Source organism: Teleopsis dalmanni, chromosome 2, assembly GCF_002237135.1.
Source record: "Teleopsis dalmanni isolate 2A chromosome 2, ASM223713v2, whole genome shotgun sequence".
NCBI lineage: Eukaryota > Metazoa > Arthropoda > Insecta > Diptera > Diopsidae > Teleopsis > Teleopsis dalmanni.
Genome location: NC_051847.1, coordinates 220,997,433 through 221,013,557, shown reverse-complemented (window position 1 = coordinate 221,013,557; position 16,125 = coordinate 220,997,433). Strand labels below are relative to the sequence as shown.

Sequence of the window (16,125 nt, the reverse complement as noted above, 5' to 3'; positions counted from 1 at the left end):
GACCCGCAATCGAATCTGATCTGGACAGCTCTGGTTTAATTAGAATGAATTCAATTACTATAAAAATGTATATTATTATTAAAAATTAAACCGAACTGAAGCATATTAACTCAACTTCAAAAAAGTGTTGCATATTTATAGGCTTAATGCGACTTCAAATAGCGTACTTTCAGGAGAGGTTTTATATAGTTTACACGCACACCAAAAAATATCAAGTATTTTTATAATATATGTATCATTTGAATATATATATACATACATATTGTATACATATATATGCATATATTGTATATTTATATAAACTTTGTTTTAATTAACACATTAGTTTTATAATAAACTCTTTCGCCTTCAAAATTTTTACTTAGTTTAATAAACTAATTTAATACTTGTTGTAATAAATGAATATATAAAAATTATTTAGGAAATACAAACGATATAGTTGTTCACATGTAAGGCAATTTATTCTAAAACGAGATGTAGAATCTCTGATAATACAGATTCATCTGTTTACAATTGATGTTAACAACAAGAGCAACAGGGTCGTCATATAGTACTTGTGCCTGGCACGAAGGCTAATGCTGAGATAAAATTCAGTGGCTGATAAGTAATTTTAGTATTTATAAAACCATTAATTATTTAAAGTTAAACAAGACTTAGGTAGTGGTTAAAATATTCTTAAATCTAGTTCTAATTCAGTTTTTTTTTGTTTAATAAACAAATAAAAATTTTTATTAATGTAATAAAAAATCTAGTTTACTAATTTACTATATTTATGACAACTATTTACATTATTCAAAAGTAATTCACTTATGTAAAATATTTAATTACTTGTAATGTGAACGAGGAATGTTGTTCGAATGATAAGCAAGTTAAAGCACCGGATGACTCTAGTTGTCATTTATTATGTACAAGTAATAAATTAATATTTGATTTGACAGTCAAATAAGCCGTAATAATATTCTACTAATTTGCATGTTTAGAACGAGTTCCATAGAATATATATTTTGAATATTCATCAACACAAAGAATGCATACAATGAACAGTTCTATCCATTTTTAGAGCAATTATAATGAGCAATTTTAATGGGATGATGGAATGTTGTTGAATGTGAAATGTGAAATTTGATTAAATAATTGATTGCTCTACTTTGGGTTGAGATAAATTCGCAAATATTTCCAACACTTTCATATATTATTTATTCATATATTATATATAACATTCCGTGCCGGATACTGTAATTATTATCAGTTACATCATTTTATAATCAAAAAAAAATTATTAAATAGTTATTTACATAAGACTTGCAATAATGTGAGTTTAAGTTCAGTGAAATTGTTTAATTTGGCAATTAGTTAGTTGGAAAAAAGTTATCAAATTCAAGCCATTCCTTAAAGCACTGGCACTGGCATTGGTATGAATGCCTCGCACAATTTTAAATACGTAAATGATTCTTTTATATTATTATGTTATTATGAGTACTACCAACACTAGCACATACTCGTATTTAAATGGGTACATATTTACTAAAGTTATTATTATCTAACAATATTGATATTTGCCTTGAATATGCGATAAGTATAAAATAAACGCTTTTACTTTTGCAAAATCGAGCTGCTGAAAATAAACTTCCATTTTGTGTTAGCAGAAAAATAATAATTCTTGATCAAATAAAGCACAAAACAAACATTAACTTTTGCTTTAGCCTCGAGTATTGTTCACTTTAAAACAATAAAATTACACAGACAAAGAATTTTCTAAGCTATCAACAACTGCCTAATGTTGGTTTTTTACTTCACCTACGAGTAATTACTAGTTATTAGTTAACGTACGAGACGAGTAAAGTGTTCGTACGCGTACCATAACGCAAAAAAAAATAGATTATTTAATAGATATTTTATTTAAACATAATGGATGTTTGCGATTGCGAATTCGTTTCGCCATCTACGAGTATTTGCACACAAGACGCGCTGTACTCGTCAGTTCAGTTGCAGCGATTGAGATTTCAAAACGAGTTGCACTATTCATCCGCACTTTTTCTTCCAGTGTATTCAGTATATTCAATGCTCACAAATGTTTTATTGCAAAATTAAGTTGTTGTTGTTTCACATTAACGCTTTTTAGTGAACGCTTTTTGTGCAGGCTAATTCGAAAACGAGTCTTAGTCTTTTAATTATATTATATAAATCCTAAGGCATTCTTAGTTATTAGCAAAAATTTGTTAAATTATCCGTACATAAAAATCATCAAGCATAACAAAAACTTCTACAAAATACAAACAAAACATACCGAACGTGTGTTTATAGAAGATTTCCATAGTAACTGCGATTTAAAATTAAATTTATAGTTCAGCAATTGTGCGATCATTAAACTGCTAAAACCTATTAGTTTCAGATAATTATTTTTTAGTGCCAATATGCAGTAGTAGATGCATAAGTTATTACTATATGCAAACCAAATTAAAACTTTATAACTTTACTAAAACGTCAAATTTTAACTAATTTTGAAAACACTCTAAAAAATCACACCAAAATCTTTAACATCGATTTCGCACGAAAAATTGACTAAATTTCATATGAAAAAATTTTTATATAATATCAAACCTTGTTGAAGTTTAAACCAAAGCCTAACACCATTAACGACCCTCATCTCTTTATAGATTTACATATTCGTTGATTAAACTGAAACTTTCCATTCAAATTTCCAAAAAACATATATCCTTATACATTTCTAGGAACAACTAATGTACATAAGCTCATGAAGTTGAATTAATGGGCTAAATAAACTACTCATGACATTGAGATATCTTGACATCCAGCTACTCCACTCGCTTAGTCATGTTGTAAGATGTATACTCACTGTATCTCCATTGAAATGATTAAGTCAGAAGAGCACTATAATCGCACCTGAGTGTGTAACTGAAGAAGGCGCATACAGAGCAGAGACAGTCATCTGAAGAGGATTATTGAGTCATGTCGAAATCTGCTTTGTTAAAACCAACTAACTTGCATCTATATAGGTTCAAAAAAAAAAAATCAAATCAATAACTTTTTAACAATAAACTATTATTTTCCAAAAATCTTTCCTTTCCTATTGTTCCAAAAGTATCTATAAGAATGAGCATTGATTCAGATAGTATTTTTTTATTCATATTCATATTACCAGCTTTGGTTAAGATATGTCATTTCTTATCGATTTATAAAGCATCACAAAGTAGCATCCATGTTGGGCCGATATAAATAGTTACACAGAACAGATATAGACTCAAACTGGATCAACTAATTTCAGGTATTCTTGGGTATATTCAAAATAACTTTACTAACTAAAATAACTAACTATATGTAATAGTTTCATAACTAAACATTGGCTTTGAGTAGGTGGAATATATATTATTTCGTTAGATTATAGTTGCAATAAGTCTTTCTCTACATTTTTAAAGAGAAATCACTGCATGATCATACCTTATATTTATAAACTAAATAAGGAATTGCATTATCCTATTACTAGTTATAAAGGTAATATATACTAAATTATAAAAAATGTATTAATATAAAAAATAAAATACAATTGAAAATAGAATAACATAATTTTTTGTAATTTTGTTTTTAATACTAATATAAGAGTTTTCTTAATGAAGCCGAAAGCGAATTTGCAAAAATACGTATAGAAATATACTAAAAATTAATGCTCGTAGTAACTTCTGCTGCCCAGACCCCATAATACCTTTGGACTACAACATGATTGCAGCTTATGTCGATAAGTGGTTAACTTCACTTCATCGTAACAGATGGAGAGAGATGAGCATTTGTAGACAGACTAAGCTCATAAGGCCGAAACCGTTGACCAATGAAGCGATAAAAGTACTTAGCTATCCGCGGAGCACCCTAAGTTAGCTGACCTCATTGATTACTGGACATGGAAGCTTCAATTATCACCTCAAAAAGATAACTCTTTTTGAGGAGGACGCAGACTTTGCCTAAAAGAAAAGGAGACAGCGGTGCATATATTATGCCAATGTTCAGCACTGCCAAGCAGGAGGATGACAGTTTTGGGACACCGTAGGGTTGGTGATGAGTTGGTAGGCAACCTCAAGCCAAATGAGCTGCTTGCAATAACAAGAGATGTAATTATGCGAATGGACGCCTCTCTAGCTTTAACTCAATAACGACATCAGAGAATCGAAGAACAAAAAAGACCTTAAGTCATTTCATGGTCTATTTCGGCTAATCCTTCACTTCAGTGGGACCACTTGCTGGACGGTGCGGTGTCCCAACGTTCCACAACATATATAAAACGCTCAAAAATAATATTTCAAACTGTTTAGCTCTTTAGATATTTCGGGATTAAATTAAAAAGTTGAATATTCTTTGTTCGGTTAAATTCAGTTGTAACAGTTAAGATCTGTTATGATTACAATTCTCCACTGCGCTATAAACCTAGTGATCTGATTGATTTTTATCTTACTTTATCCTACTATAAACTGACGGCTTTAAATATATAAAACTCAGCAAATTTGTTCAAACTCCCTATAAAGATCTTGAACACCTGGCTCAGGTTTGATTGAAAGTCGTATTAAATTATAAGTAGTACAAAAACACATCTCTAGTATAGCCGGCAATAAAGTGGGGACTTAAGTCCAGTGTGTGTAAAGTGTGGCATCGAATTAAATTAGGTTTGGTGAATCTAAGATCACTTCTATTGTCATTTATATAGACTGTTGTAAAATTTGATGGGCATTTAAGGAAGCATGACACGTTTCAACAGTTCATAACATTTTTTATTGTTTAAAACGTAGGACCTATCTAAAGACTGAGTGATAACAATGACATTCTACCAGTCAATTAATTTACCAATAATGTAATAAAATTATTACCATATATATTTCAAAGATACATATGTTTGTTTGATTAATAACGACTTCAAATTTATTTCTTAATTTATTTATTAAGTAATTATATTATTATATATTATAATTATATATTATAATTATATATTATAATTATATATTATAATTATATATTATAATTATATATTATAACTGGTCATTTAACATTAATGTTATTGTACTATAAATTTGCATGGACGTCACAAAAAAAAATATGTATAAAAACTAATATATAGGTACATAGGTACATAAAAATTATTTATATGTATAAATATCGCTTAATCAATAATAATAAATATTTTTGAATTTGAGTAGTTCAAACGAATTAATTGAATTTAAAGTGCCTTTTACTAATCAATCATTGGAATTTTCAGTAAAAGTATAAAAATTTATTTTATTTCTAATTTTAACTTTTTATTTAATTAGATATTGAAAACATATGAATAATTAAATGCCCTCAAAGCTTTTCTTTATTATTGGCATTAAGTTTTAATTTAATTTGGGATAGTTAATCATTTTAAGCTGTCAAAAAGAAGACCTGAGATAATTACTGAATGAATAAAATATTAAATGATTTTAGTGATAACATATATATGATAAAATACTATACATAAGTATAAACATTCGAATTAATTAATTTAAAAATAATTTTCTATGTAAGATATGAATAAATAAACAATTTATGAGAAGTAAAATAGCTTTAAAATCTCTTCGAATTAAGTTTAAAGTGTAGTTTAATAATTAATAAAAAAAATTTTTATATATAATAAAATATTTGCAGAATATTCATTAACCGCTAGCATTTCTAGAAACTTTAGTAGTATGATTATCACAGTTAGCTATTAGTTATTAAATTCAAAGTTGAAAAAAATACTTTTTATATCAAATTTTAATAAATAATTAAGATATAAATTCAAAATAATTTTATAAATTAAAAAATTTTCTTTAATACCAAATTCTGGTTAAATTAAAATATATACATATAAATGTCGGAAAGAACAAAATACATTATAATTGATATCAAAAGGGATCACCATCTATAGCTAGACCAAAAAACCAAGTTGGTGTTTTTAGATCATTAATAACTACAGTTAATACTAGTGATGGTATTAATAAAAAAAATAAATTAACAATTATAACTGATTAAACAAATAAAGTTATTCGATCGTGTGTAATATCACTATAACTCTTAATATTGAACACATTCCGGATCGGTAAGGAGCAAATAAATATTATATTCAATTTTTCATTGAATTTTCACAGAATTATATGATATATTGTTCAATTTTTTAATTATACTGATGTCAAAATTATCTCATAGCATTTTAGTCAGTGTGCGAGTTCGAGTAAATTGAGGTAAAGTAAATTGAAATTTCCTAGGGATTTTTTGCACTGCACTTATGTAAATATTTATTTATTGATATAAATGTCGAACAGGAATGAAACTCAGGGCATATAACGATATTTTGAGGTTTGATTTCCGAAATGTGGTGCTTGATCATTCGGTTGTTCTTTATGGATGATGGAAGGGTTAATGTTCTACATAAATATACATTTCTTATTTTTGGTTAAAAGTTATCAAATTTATTTATTTATTTAATAATATCTTACAAAATTTTCACAATAGTAACACTTAATTTTCTTAATTTTAATCTAATTTTCCCTACTCGAAACTCTGATAAATACTAACATTCGCTGCCATACCGACATAATATACTATTTCCCTCAATTTACCATCAAATTACTCGAATTGCAGACGATTTTAATAATAATTATACTTTAACGTGCATTTCCCTAATTCAATTATTCACTTCACTAATAAATATATTTATAATATAAACAAATTAGTTTAAGATGTTTTGCTTTTAGAAACTTAACGAGTTGCTTAATCCTGAGATAATCAAGTTTGTTTCTTAAGTCTTTTGTTTTTTTCTCCGTAAACCTGCACAAATGACAAATGAAAAATTTATTTTCACTTACATTGCATTCGGATCGGACCAACTGAAATGACGTTTGATCCTTTCGATATCAATAGCCGGTTGTTGTTGACTTTGTTGTTGTTGTTGTGTTGTATCTCTTTTGGGTGCCATTTTTAATACTTTAATTGCTCGAAATTATAACAAATGAAATGCAAAAGTGTGGCAGTAATTTTTTAATTTTTGAATTTTTTCGCATAAAAATATAAAAGACGGTAAAAAATTTGTTTTATTTTATTTTAATTTAATTTTTATAATATGTATTTTTCGGTTTTTGCTTCGTTTAATTTAAAACCAAAACACAAAACACAATACCCGGAAAATGTTTGGCGCAAACACCGAAAATTTTTAAATAGAAAATTTGTTGTTGTATTTGTTGTGAAACTAGTGCGGGAGCAACAAATTATGTAGTATTATTAAATTTGTATTTCTTCAACTGTTTCTTCTGTTATTGCTTCTTCTTTGCGTTTTTGTGTAAATTATTCGTTTAAAGTGGTTGCTTTTGTTTTCGAAAAAAACACGTATTTCTCATATCAAATATCTGATTGCCTTATCGTTTTTTTGGACACTTTTGAGCATGCGCGCACATATTAACCAACAACTGCACGATCGGTTAGCCGCAGCGAATTGTTAACTCAGACGGCTTTGGCTTGACTTTTGTGCAAAATTTATTTTGGTCGCGATCTTCTTTCTAAACCGCACGAATTTCAAAACGAAACTGAAAGCGCTAACAAATTGAACACGCAACTTACAAGCAGCAAAATTTGTTTAGGCTTAACAAAGCCTTCCGAAAGAGAGCAACTTCGTTTACACTTAAACGAAACCGCTTCAGTTGTGCCAGAGAGACTCAGATACTCAGTTGAGATACTCAGTTTTGAAAAGTAACGCTGTCGGTATATTCGGTTAGTTAAGACTACTCTTGCCATAACTCTTGTCAAATAAGCTAACAGAAACAAATAGAAATCAAATAAATTGAAAGTCAAATAAAATGAAATTTTTTTGAAAACATAGAACAACAATAAAGAAACAACTAAAAGGATATTTCATGGATCATAAGGATCCAAGACTAAGAAAGATAGGCTCTACACTGTCTTTCATTAAAGAAATTGGACTTGGAGAAACACTCTAATGCGACTAGGGGGAACAATATATCTTTTAAGTGGCAGTGTACAATCCCCTCTTTTCAATAATAATAGAACATCAGTACTCATAAGGCATTCATCTTAGTGTGACTGCTACTACTAATACTTATGTAGAAGATAGTATAGGTGAGATAAAAATACTGCAGAAGTTAAAAGTGGATAAAAAAAATGATAGTAATCTGTTAAAAAAAATTCTGAATTCACAATTTATTTAATACACACTTGAAGTACTTCAAGTGATACACTTTTGTAGTACTAAAAAACCTCATCAAGATTATTTAAAAAAATAGTTAATCAATCTTCAAAAATATTTCCATTACAGAAGTAATTTTCTTTCTTGTTGATATACCCTTCAAACATTTGTAAATTATATTGCAAATAACTTATTACCTTAAAAAAATCAATGCACTTTACTATTTACACTATCACTAAAATGAATCTTTTACTTACATATAACTTCTATATTACAAGTACAGAAGATAACATTATTGTTGTTGTAAATTTGTCAAATTTTTGTACATGGTATAATCAGTTGCATTAATACTTACCATTTTTCTGTGCTCTTCAAGACAACCGTCTCTCAACTCAACTTAAATGTATACATTAGCCAGTGAAAACAAATTCTGCTACTCTGAAGTGAGCGGAAAAACAAGAAATTTCTCGCTTATGTCTCTAAAAACAGCACAAGACACTAGTCTAAAAACTAGACACCAGACACTAAAGACACTAGTTTATTGCTAGACTAGTTATAAAATCCCTAACTAATTAAGAGACTTTAGCTCTTAAGGATACTGAAGCAGTAAGCGATCTTTTGTGAGCGTAGTTTGAAAGTTTTACCGAAAACTCTACTCATCTGACAGAGTTGTTTGTAAACTAGAGAGGTAAATAGCGAGTAATCAAGAAACAGAATTGGAACCCGCGAATAAAAGTTTGTAGTATTTAATGTATATATTTTATATAGAAAACCTATATAAATGTTTTCGAGTTTTTTTTATTTTTTGGATTTTATTTTAAAAATAAAAATATGGCAAGCATTTAATTTTTAAGACTAATCTCACAACTTAACTAATATACATATAACTTAAAAAATATTTTTATATTAATTTATTATTAACTGTTGAGTTAAAAACATGGTTTAACCGTATTGTTCGCTTTTAATTTTATTTTATTATTTTTTAAATCAATACCCTGTATCTCGATTAATGTTTAAAATTGCATAATAAATACTGCGTAATTATATTTACAAAAAAAATACTTTTCTAAAAACTTCCAGATATATTCCAGAAATATACATTTGAATCACTGATAAGTATATCTCAATTTGTATCGACATTTAATATAATAAATATAATATTATAATTTATGTATTAGTTCTTAATCAAAAAAAATTACAATAAATTGTGCAAAAGTTTTCGTAACCATGAACTTAGGTATATCTAAATTATTCGTATGTAAACTATACTATATACTGTACTATATTTTTTGAAATTATATTACAAACTATTTACGAGGGAAATATTAGGATGACCTTTAAACCATTCAAATTAAAACATAATCCATTATCACATTGAAGTCGGAAACGTTATACTTAAATTTATATAACGATTTATAAAAATATCTTATATGTATATTTTTTACAATCATAGTTTTAATTAAAATAATTAGATATAATTATTATAAAAAAAAAACTATTTGTAGTTAGCAACTAATCAAATAAAATTACAATAAATTATGCAAAATTTTTCGTAATCATGAACTTAAATATATCTAAATTATTCATATGTAAACTATACTAGATCTAATATTATATTTTGAATTCTGAATATATTTTTTGTTACATATTATATACAAACAGATATAGCTAAATTGACACATCAACAATCAAGAATAAAAATTATGTTATATCCGTATATCTACTTTATGGAGTTCCTGATATTTCTTCATATATATATATAAAATATATAAAAAAATAAATATATGTGTATAATATATTTTTTGAATTTATATTACAAACTATTTACGAGGTAAATATTAGGATGACCTTTAACCTATTCAAATTAAAACATAATCCATTATCACATTAAAGTCGGAAACGTTATACTTAAATTTATATAACGATTTATAAAAATATCTTATGTGTATATTTTTTACAATCATAGTTCTAATTAAAATAATTAGATATAATTATTATAAAAAAAAAACTATTTGTAGTTAGCAACTAATCAAATAAAATTACAATAAATTATGCAAAATTTTTCGTAATCATGAACTTAAATATATCTAAATTATTCATATGTAAACTATACTAGATCTAATATTATATTTTGAATTCTGAATATATTTTTTGTTACATATTATATACAAACAGATATAGCTAAATTGACACATCAACAATCAAGAATAAACATTATGTTATATGCGTATACTTTATGGAGTTCCTGATATTTCTTAATATATATATATAAAATATATAAAAAAATAAATATATGTGTATAAAATATTTTTTGAATTTATATTACAAACTATTTACGAGAGAAATATTAGGATGACCTTTAACCCATTCAAATTAAAAAATAATCAATTATCACATTGAAGTCGGAAACGTTATACTTAAATTTATATAACGATTTATAAAAATAGCTTATATGTATATTTTTTACAATCATAGTTTTAATTAAAATAATTAGATATAATTATTATAAAAAAAATGTATTTGTAGTTAGCCTTGACTGAAATAATCTTACAATAGGAATTGATTTCAATAGCTAATTTTGATATTTAATAACCTGGAGTTTAATTTATTAATAATATTTAAATTCAATAATAATATTTAAATTCAATAATAAAATTTAATAAACGTTTAAGTAATTATTAATTTATATATTCTTTAAACCAAGTAGGTATACTAATCTAGTTAGCGTATAGCGCCAAAAAATAGTTTGCTGCTTGTAGGAAATGCAATAGTAGCTCCAAGCTCTTTTCTATGGATTTTACCGTCGATCTAAGCCACTGAGGTTGAGTACGAATTGTTTTCTTAGTAAAATTGTAAAACAAAATCAAAACAGAAAACCAAAGAGAAAATATTTCGAATAGGTTTTGGCAAATGAAAATTCGGAAACGCAGCTGTCCATCACGACAGTTCACGAGGTTCTCAAAGCAAATCAATCAAATTGATTTTAATGCGTCAAAAAATATTCAAACCCATGAATTCTTTTAGTGAACATGAGACCTACAGGGATTGAATAACTAGTACAACGTGTAAATAAAAAAAATAGTTTAATGTAAATAAAATGTAAATAATTTCAATGTTTTGTTTTTTAGTGGAAGTCAAAAGGCCATATTTACGCTATATTTCAGATTATAGAGTATGGAATAGCAAAAACACAAAAATAAATTTATTTATTCATATTACTATTTATGTGTATAATTTTATATAATCAAAATTAATTAAACACAAATTAATTAAGAATATATTAATGTTATGTGATAGAAACGGGGTGTATGTATGTATAATGTAAAGATCTACATATAATTATTGCAGATCGCCATTAAGTAAATGTCGAAAGTGAAAAAATATTTACAAACAATAAAAATAAATGTAATAAAAATATAATAAATTAAAAAATAAATACATATCATAATTAAAATATGTAATATATTTTAAAACGCTTTTTATATATTATTATATGAAATAAATTCTTTTTGAAAGGTGAATAATTTTGTTTATATATATAATATATTCTTAAACCAGCTATTCTATTGTAAAATTACTAAAGTATATATAAATTATTTAAAATATCTGTTTTAAGATACATTAAAAGTTCATTGAGCTGAGCTTTGCTTCAACATTTAAAGTTAAAAGACTTGAAAATACTCAGTCGCTCTCAGTTTTGATATAAAAGAGTGAAAAGTTGGTAGGAAATCTCTGATCAATCTGTAAACAGCAAATCAAGTTTATCAGTAAACAATAAAAAAATTTTGTAATTTTATTCAATAATTTTGTTTTTGCAGATACAAAAATCCCAATTCATGGCACAGTGTAAAGACGCAGATGTTTTATAGTAATTTTATGCCGTCAACCAAAGATACTCGTAGTTCAGCCACTTAAATTTCGTCTCTTATGTTAACATTGACATGAATTTAACTTTATTTCCTGATTAATAATTATATAAAAATAATTTAAGTATTTGAGTTATTAATATTGTTTGTTTCTTAGTAAAAATAATAATACTAATTAATATTAAATATAATTAATATATATATAAAAGAACAAATCTTAGCTGATAAGACCTCCTGATGGTTAGAACAAAATTTATATCAACAATTTCAAACAAATTCCATACAACACTAATAAAAATTTAATTATACTTACTCTGGAAAGTATATTATTATTATTAGCATTTCAGTAAATGCATTAGTCTCCATTTCGTCTAGAGTAATGCAAGAATGTAGGCAAGGTATTAACATTAGCGGCAGGTCAAAGATAACAATAGTTCCGGTACCGGGCGTTTTAATATAGTAAGAAATGAGCGCGCAGATGAGCTAGCTAGACTGGGCTCCACTTCTATAGAAACTCCTGTTCCAATTACAACCCCTGTCATATACAACCAAAGACTGATTTATGACTATAATAGTTATCAGGCAAATAATGAATGACCTCTTACTTCTTTAGCAGCATAAGCAAAGCGTACATGGCCAATGTTTAACCTCTGACTTGATATACAAAAGCAAATCAGATGTGAATAGGTTAATATCTATTTTAACAGCCTACCATGTAATATCACCTGCAGTACATATCTATCGGCACTCGAGAATAAAACACTAAAACAACTGTTGTGTATATTTTTAGGTTTGTCCAGAACCAGGTCTATATTTTTGTGTGCACTTTTCCTTATACACTCGGCGATATTTCCACCATTAACATTGGCTTGACATTCGTATTTACCTATGCTTTTGGCTGCTTCTTACATGACCATTCTTCTTCATGGCCACACGTACACACCCATGGGTGGTCTATAGCTGCAACTCGTTTGCTTAAATCAACTTTTTCTTGTTCATCTTACATAAAGGCTTAAACTTCTATTACATGTCAGTAAGTAGAGCAATGTTGAAGGAATCGACTTGGATTAGACAATTTAAAAGTTTTTTTAATGTTTCAGTTCTCATTAATTAAGAAATAAGGTTGGATGCTTCATTATTAGTCGGATATACAATTGAACACTTGTAATTTAAGAGCCGCATAATTTTAGAAAATTTTTTGAATGTTTTATAATAAATCGGAAACATGAAACGCTAGTATTTTAGTTAATTTCTAGATTAGAGTTGTTGTGTAGAGAAAATAATATACCTAAATCTGATTCTAAGTAAACTCTTATTGGAGTATAACAAATACTTAGCTATAGTTTCTTCAGAAATCAGTGACCATGTACTGCAGAAGTTATGATAAGTTAGACCCAGTTCAAGTTCGATTAAGTTATTGTGGCAGTCAATTTAGTTGACCGACTTAAATCCTACGTATCTATTATGATCTTAAGTGCTCTTATATATAAAATCATTCAAAATCCTATTCAGGCACAAAATATGTATAATGTCAGCGCTGAACATTTTTTGCCTGTCCACACATAACCTCTACAATAAGCATGGGAAAGTACTGCTATCACATAAGTCTGCCTACTAAATACTCAGTGACCGATCATAAAAACCGCGTCCTTAGATACCTTCTCAGCAGAAGAAATCAAGATAAGGCAATTATGTTACATATTATCTTTTATCTTACTTTTTGCTGGGTAATTAATCTTATTTAAAAAAATACTTTCACAGGTTTTGTATAGTATTGATTGCCTTTTAAAGAATTTCTTTAATTTTTAATTTTTTGTTGCTAAAATGAAGTATGCTTTTATAATAATTATAATAATAAAGATTTTTATCATCAGATATATGTCACAATAATTTTTCTTGACTAGTTGTAAATCTCACTTACACATATTTCTGTCTTCTCTTTTATTACTTATGTGGAAATAAAAGTAGTAATAAAAATCTTAAAAAAAATATTTTCTGGCTTGAGCTGAAATATATTTTTCTAATTAATACAAGTACATACTATATACTCGTAATAATAGTAGTAAATGATTTATATGTTTGTCTTTGTGGAACATTAAAAGTGAAATTCATAATTCACGATTTAGTAGTTTTCGAACTTAAATTTAGTCAGTCAGTCTCTATGTTAACTCACTTTGATAACTTTGATTATAGGAGTATATCATTACCAGTGTCAGTGACACTATATACTATGAGTGCAACTATCTGGCAGAAAATATTCGTAAAATTTATGAGTAAGAAAATTGAACGAATGCAGATAATAAATTACTCGTACTTTAATGACTATAGCGGACTTAGTTCAGTGTGACATTTTCTACGTGGAAAAACTCAAGCAATGTGGTTCACAAATTTGATCTTATAAAAATCAAAGAAAAATTTCAATAGAAATTGTTATATTTATATATTATGCAATCGTTTTTTATATGTTTCAAAAAACAAAAAACAAAACAAAAAGATTTGATCTATTTATAGTGCCAAATGAGCTAATAAGTGAAAGTCTGACAAAAGAATTAATTTCATTAACGGCTAACAGCATTCATTGCAGACTTTGTTTGGTTCAACTTCAAAATCGACATATGAATGAAACCAAAACTGATTTCCATTTATTTTATGGAAATTAAATTATAAATCAATTGTTAAATATCAAATTATTTATGCACAATTATTATTCACACTGCACACTATGCCGCACTGTGCCGCATTATGAGAAAACGCATTCGATAAGCACTACTCCAAGTTTTTTTTTAATGGAGTACAATCGATATTTGGAGGACTGGAAATAGACATATACACAGTTACTCATATATAGTATGGTAACCATATGATGTATGACCCGGCCTATAACAGATACTTTACATTAAGCGTCAGAGTGAATTATACAATTTCACGCAACGCAACAAGATACTTCATTGAGTAGATAACATCAACTTCTCTTACTCTAATTCGCATTTAACGAGTCAATGGACCATGCTACCATTGACCATTTCCACGCTCCAGCGGCAAATAAAATATGACAAAACCGAAAGTGGCCATAAAAAGCATTTACCACATATGCCATTCAATACTCCAGTCGAGCCAGAAAGTAGCAGAAGTCGAAGCCGAAGCAGAAGAAATGTTGTAATAGAAGCACAATAATAAAAAAAATAAGTAAAAATAAGAAAGTTTAACTTGAAAACACGGCAAATGAACGCAAATGAGACATACGAAATTCGAAGTCGAAGTCGAAATTGAAGTCACATATTTGTCAGTCTTTTCTTCGGTGCGGCGGATTGTTTGCATAGCCAATGTCTACGTAATTGCAAATGACAAATTAATTTTGGCTTAAAAGTCACGGATGTATTTGGCTGTATTTCTGTCTTTATGGTCAATATGTATTCAAAGTCGGAAATCGATTTTACAGCAAGAGAAAACTAGCCAGAGAGGAAATTCGTATTTAAAAGCTTTTAGCTACGACTTTATTCGACAACGGTCATATCGGCAATGTAACAAGTAGCGATACACTATATCACATTCCGATATAATAATATGTATACAACATTAAGAAAAAATCATACATTTTCTTCAAATGCTTGTAAATATTAGTCAAAGACTAATATTGTGTCAGGTATTCTAATTGGCACCAATGGTGATATATAGTAAGCATGTGACGGGTCTCTTTTCGAAGCCCTTGTTGTGATCAAATCAACAAAGACTACATATTTCGAAATTCAAGTTCTAAGTAACCAAAAATATAATAATCATAATCTTAAACATCATTACTAAAGTTTTTAAATTAAAACAAGTTTAGTTAAAGTTCAAAGCTGAATTCACAAACACAGTCATAACTTAAGTTTCAGTACTAACCTGAATTATTCTGAAGTCATTAGATATGCTAAGTAAATTCGTATTTTTTAAGACTTACAATTGTGCAACTGACTGAGACTCTGGGACACCCAGTTATCAAAGAGTAATAGTGCCCAGATGCGCTAACTCAGAAAAGACTCAACATTAGACGTCGTTATGTATTACCTATTTATAAATATTTAT

At 27.4% G+C, this 16,125-nt stretch overlaps 1 protein-coding gene across 1 annotated transcript in view; it reads left to right on the top strand.

Moving 5' to 3' along the window:
- LOC119676789 (DNA cross-link repair 1A protein-like) overlaps positions 1 to 12,109 on the top strand; it is a 14,301-nt gene extending 2,192 nt beyond the window's left edge. Inside the window, exon 3 of the mRNA XM_038088048.1 lies at positions 12,013 to 12,109. Coding sequence (XP_037943976.1) covers positions 12,013 to 12,109 — 97 coding nt within the window. The remainder of the gene's footprint in view (positions 1 to 12,012) is intronic.
- The last annotated feature ends 4,016 nt before the right edge of the window (positions 12,110 to 16,125 follow it).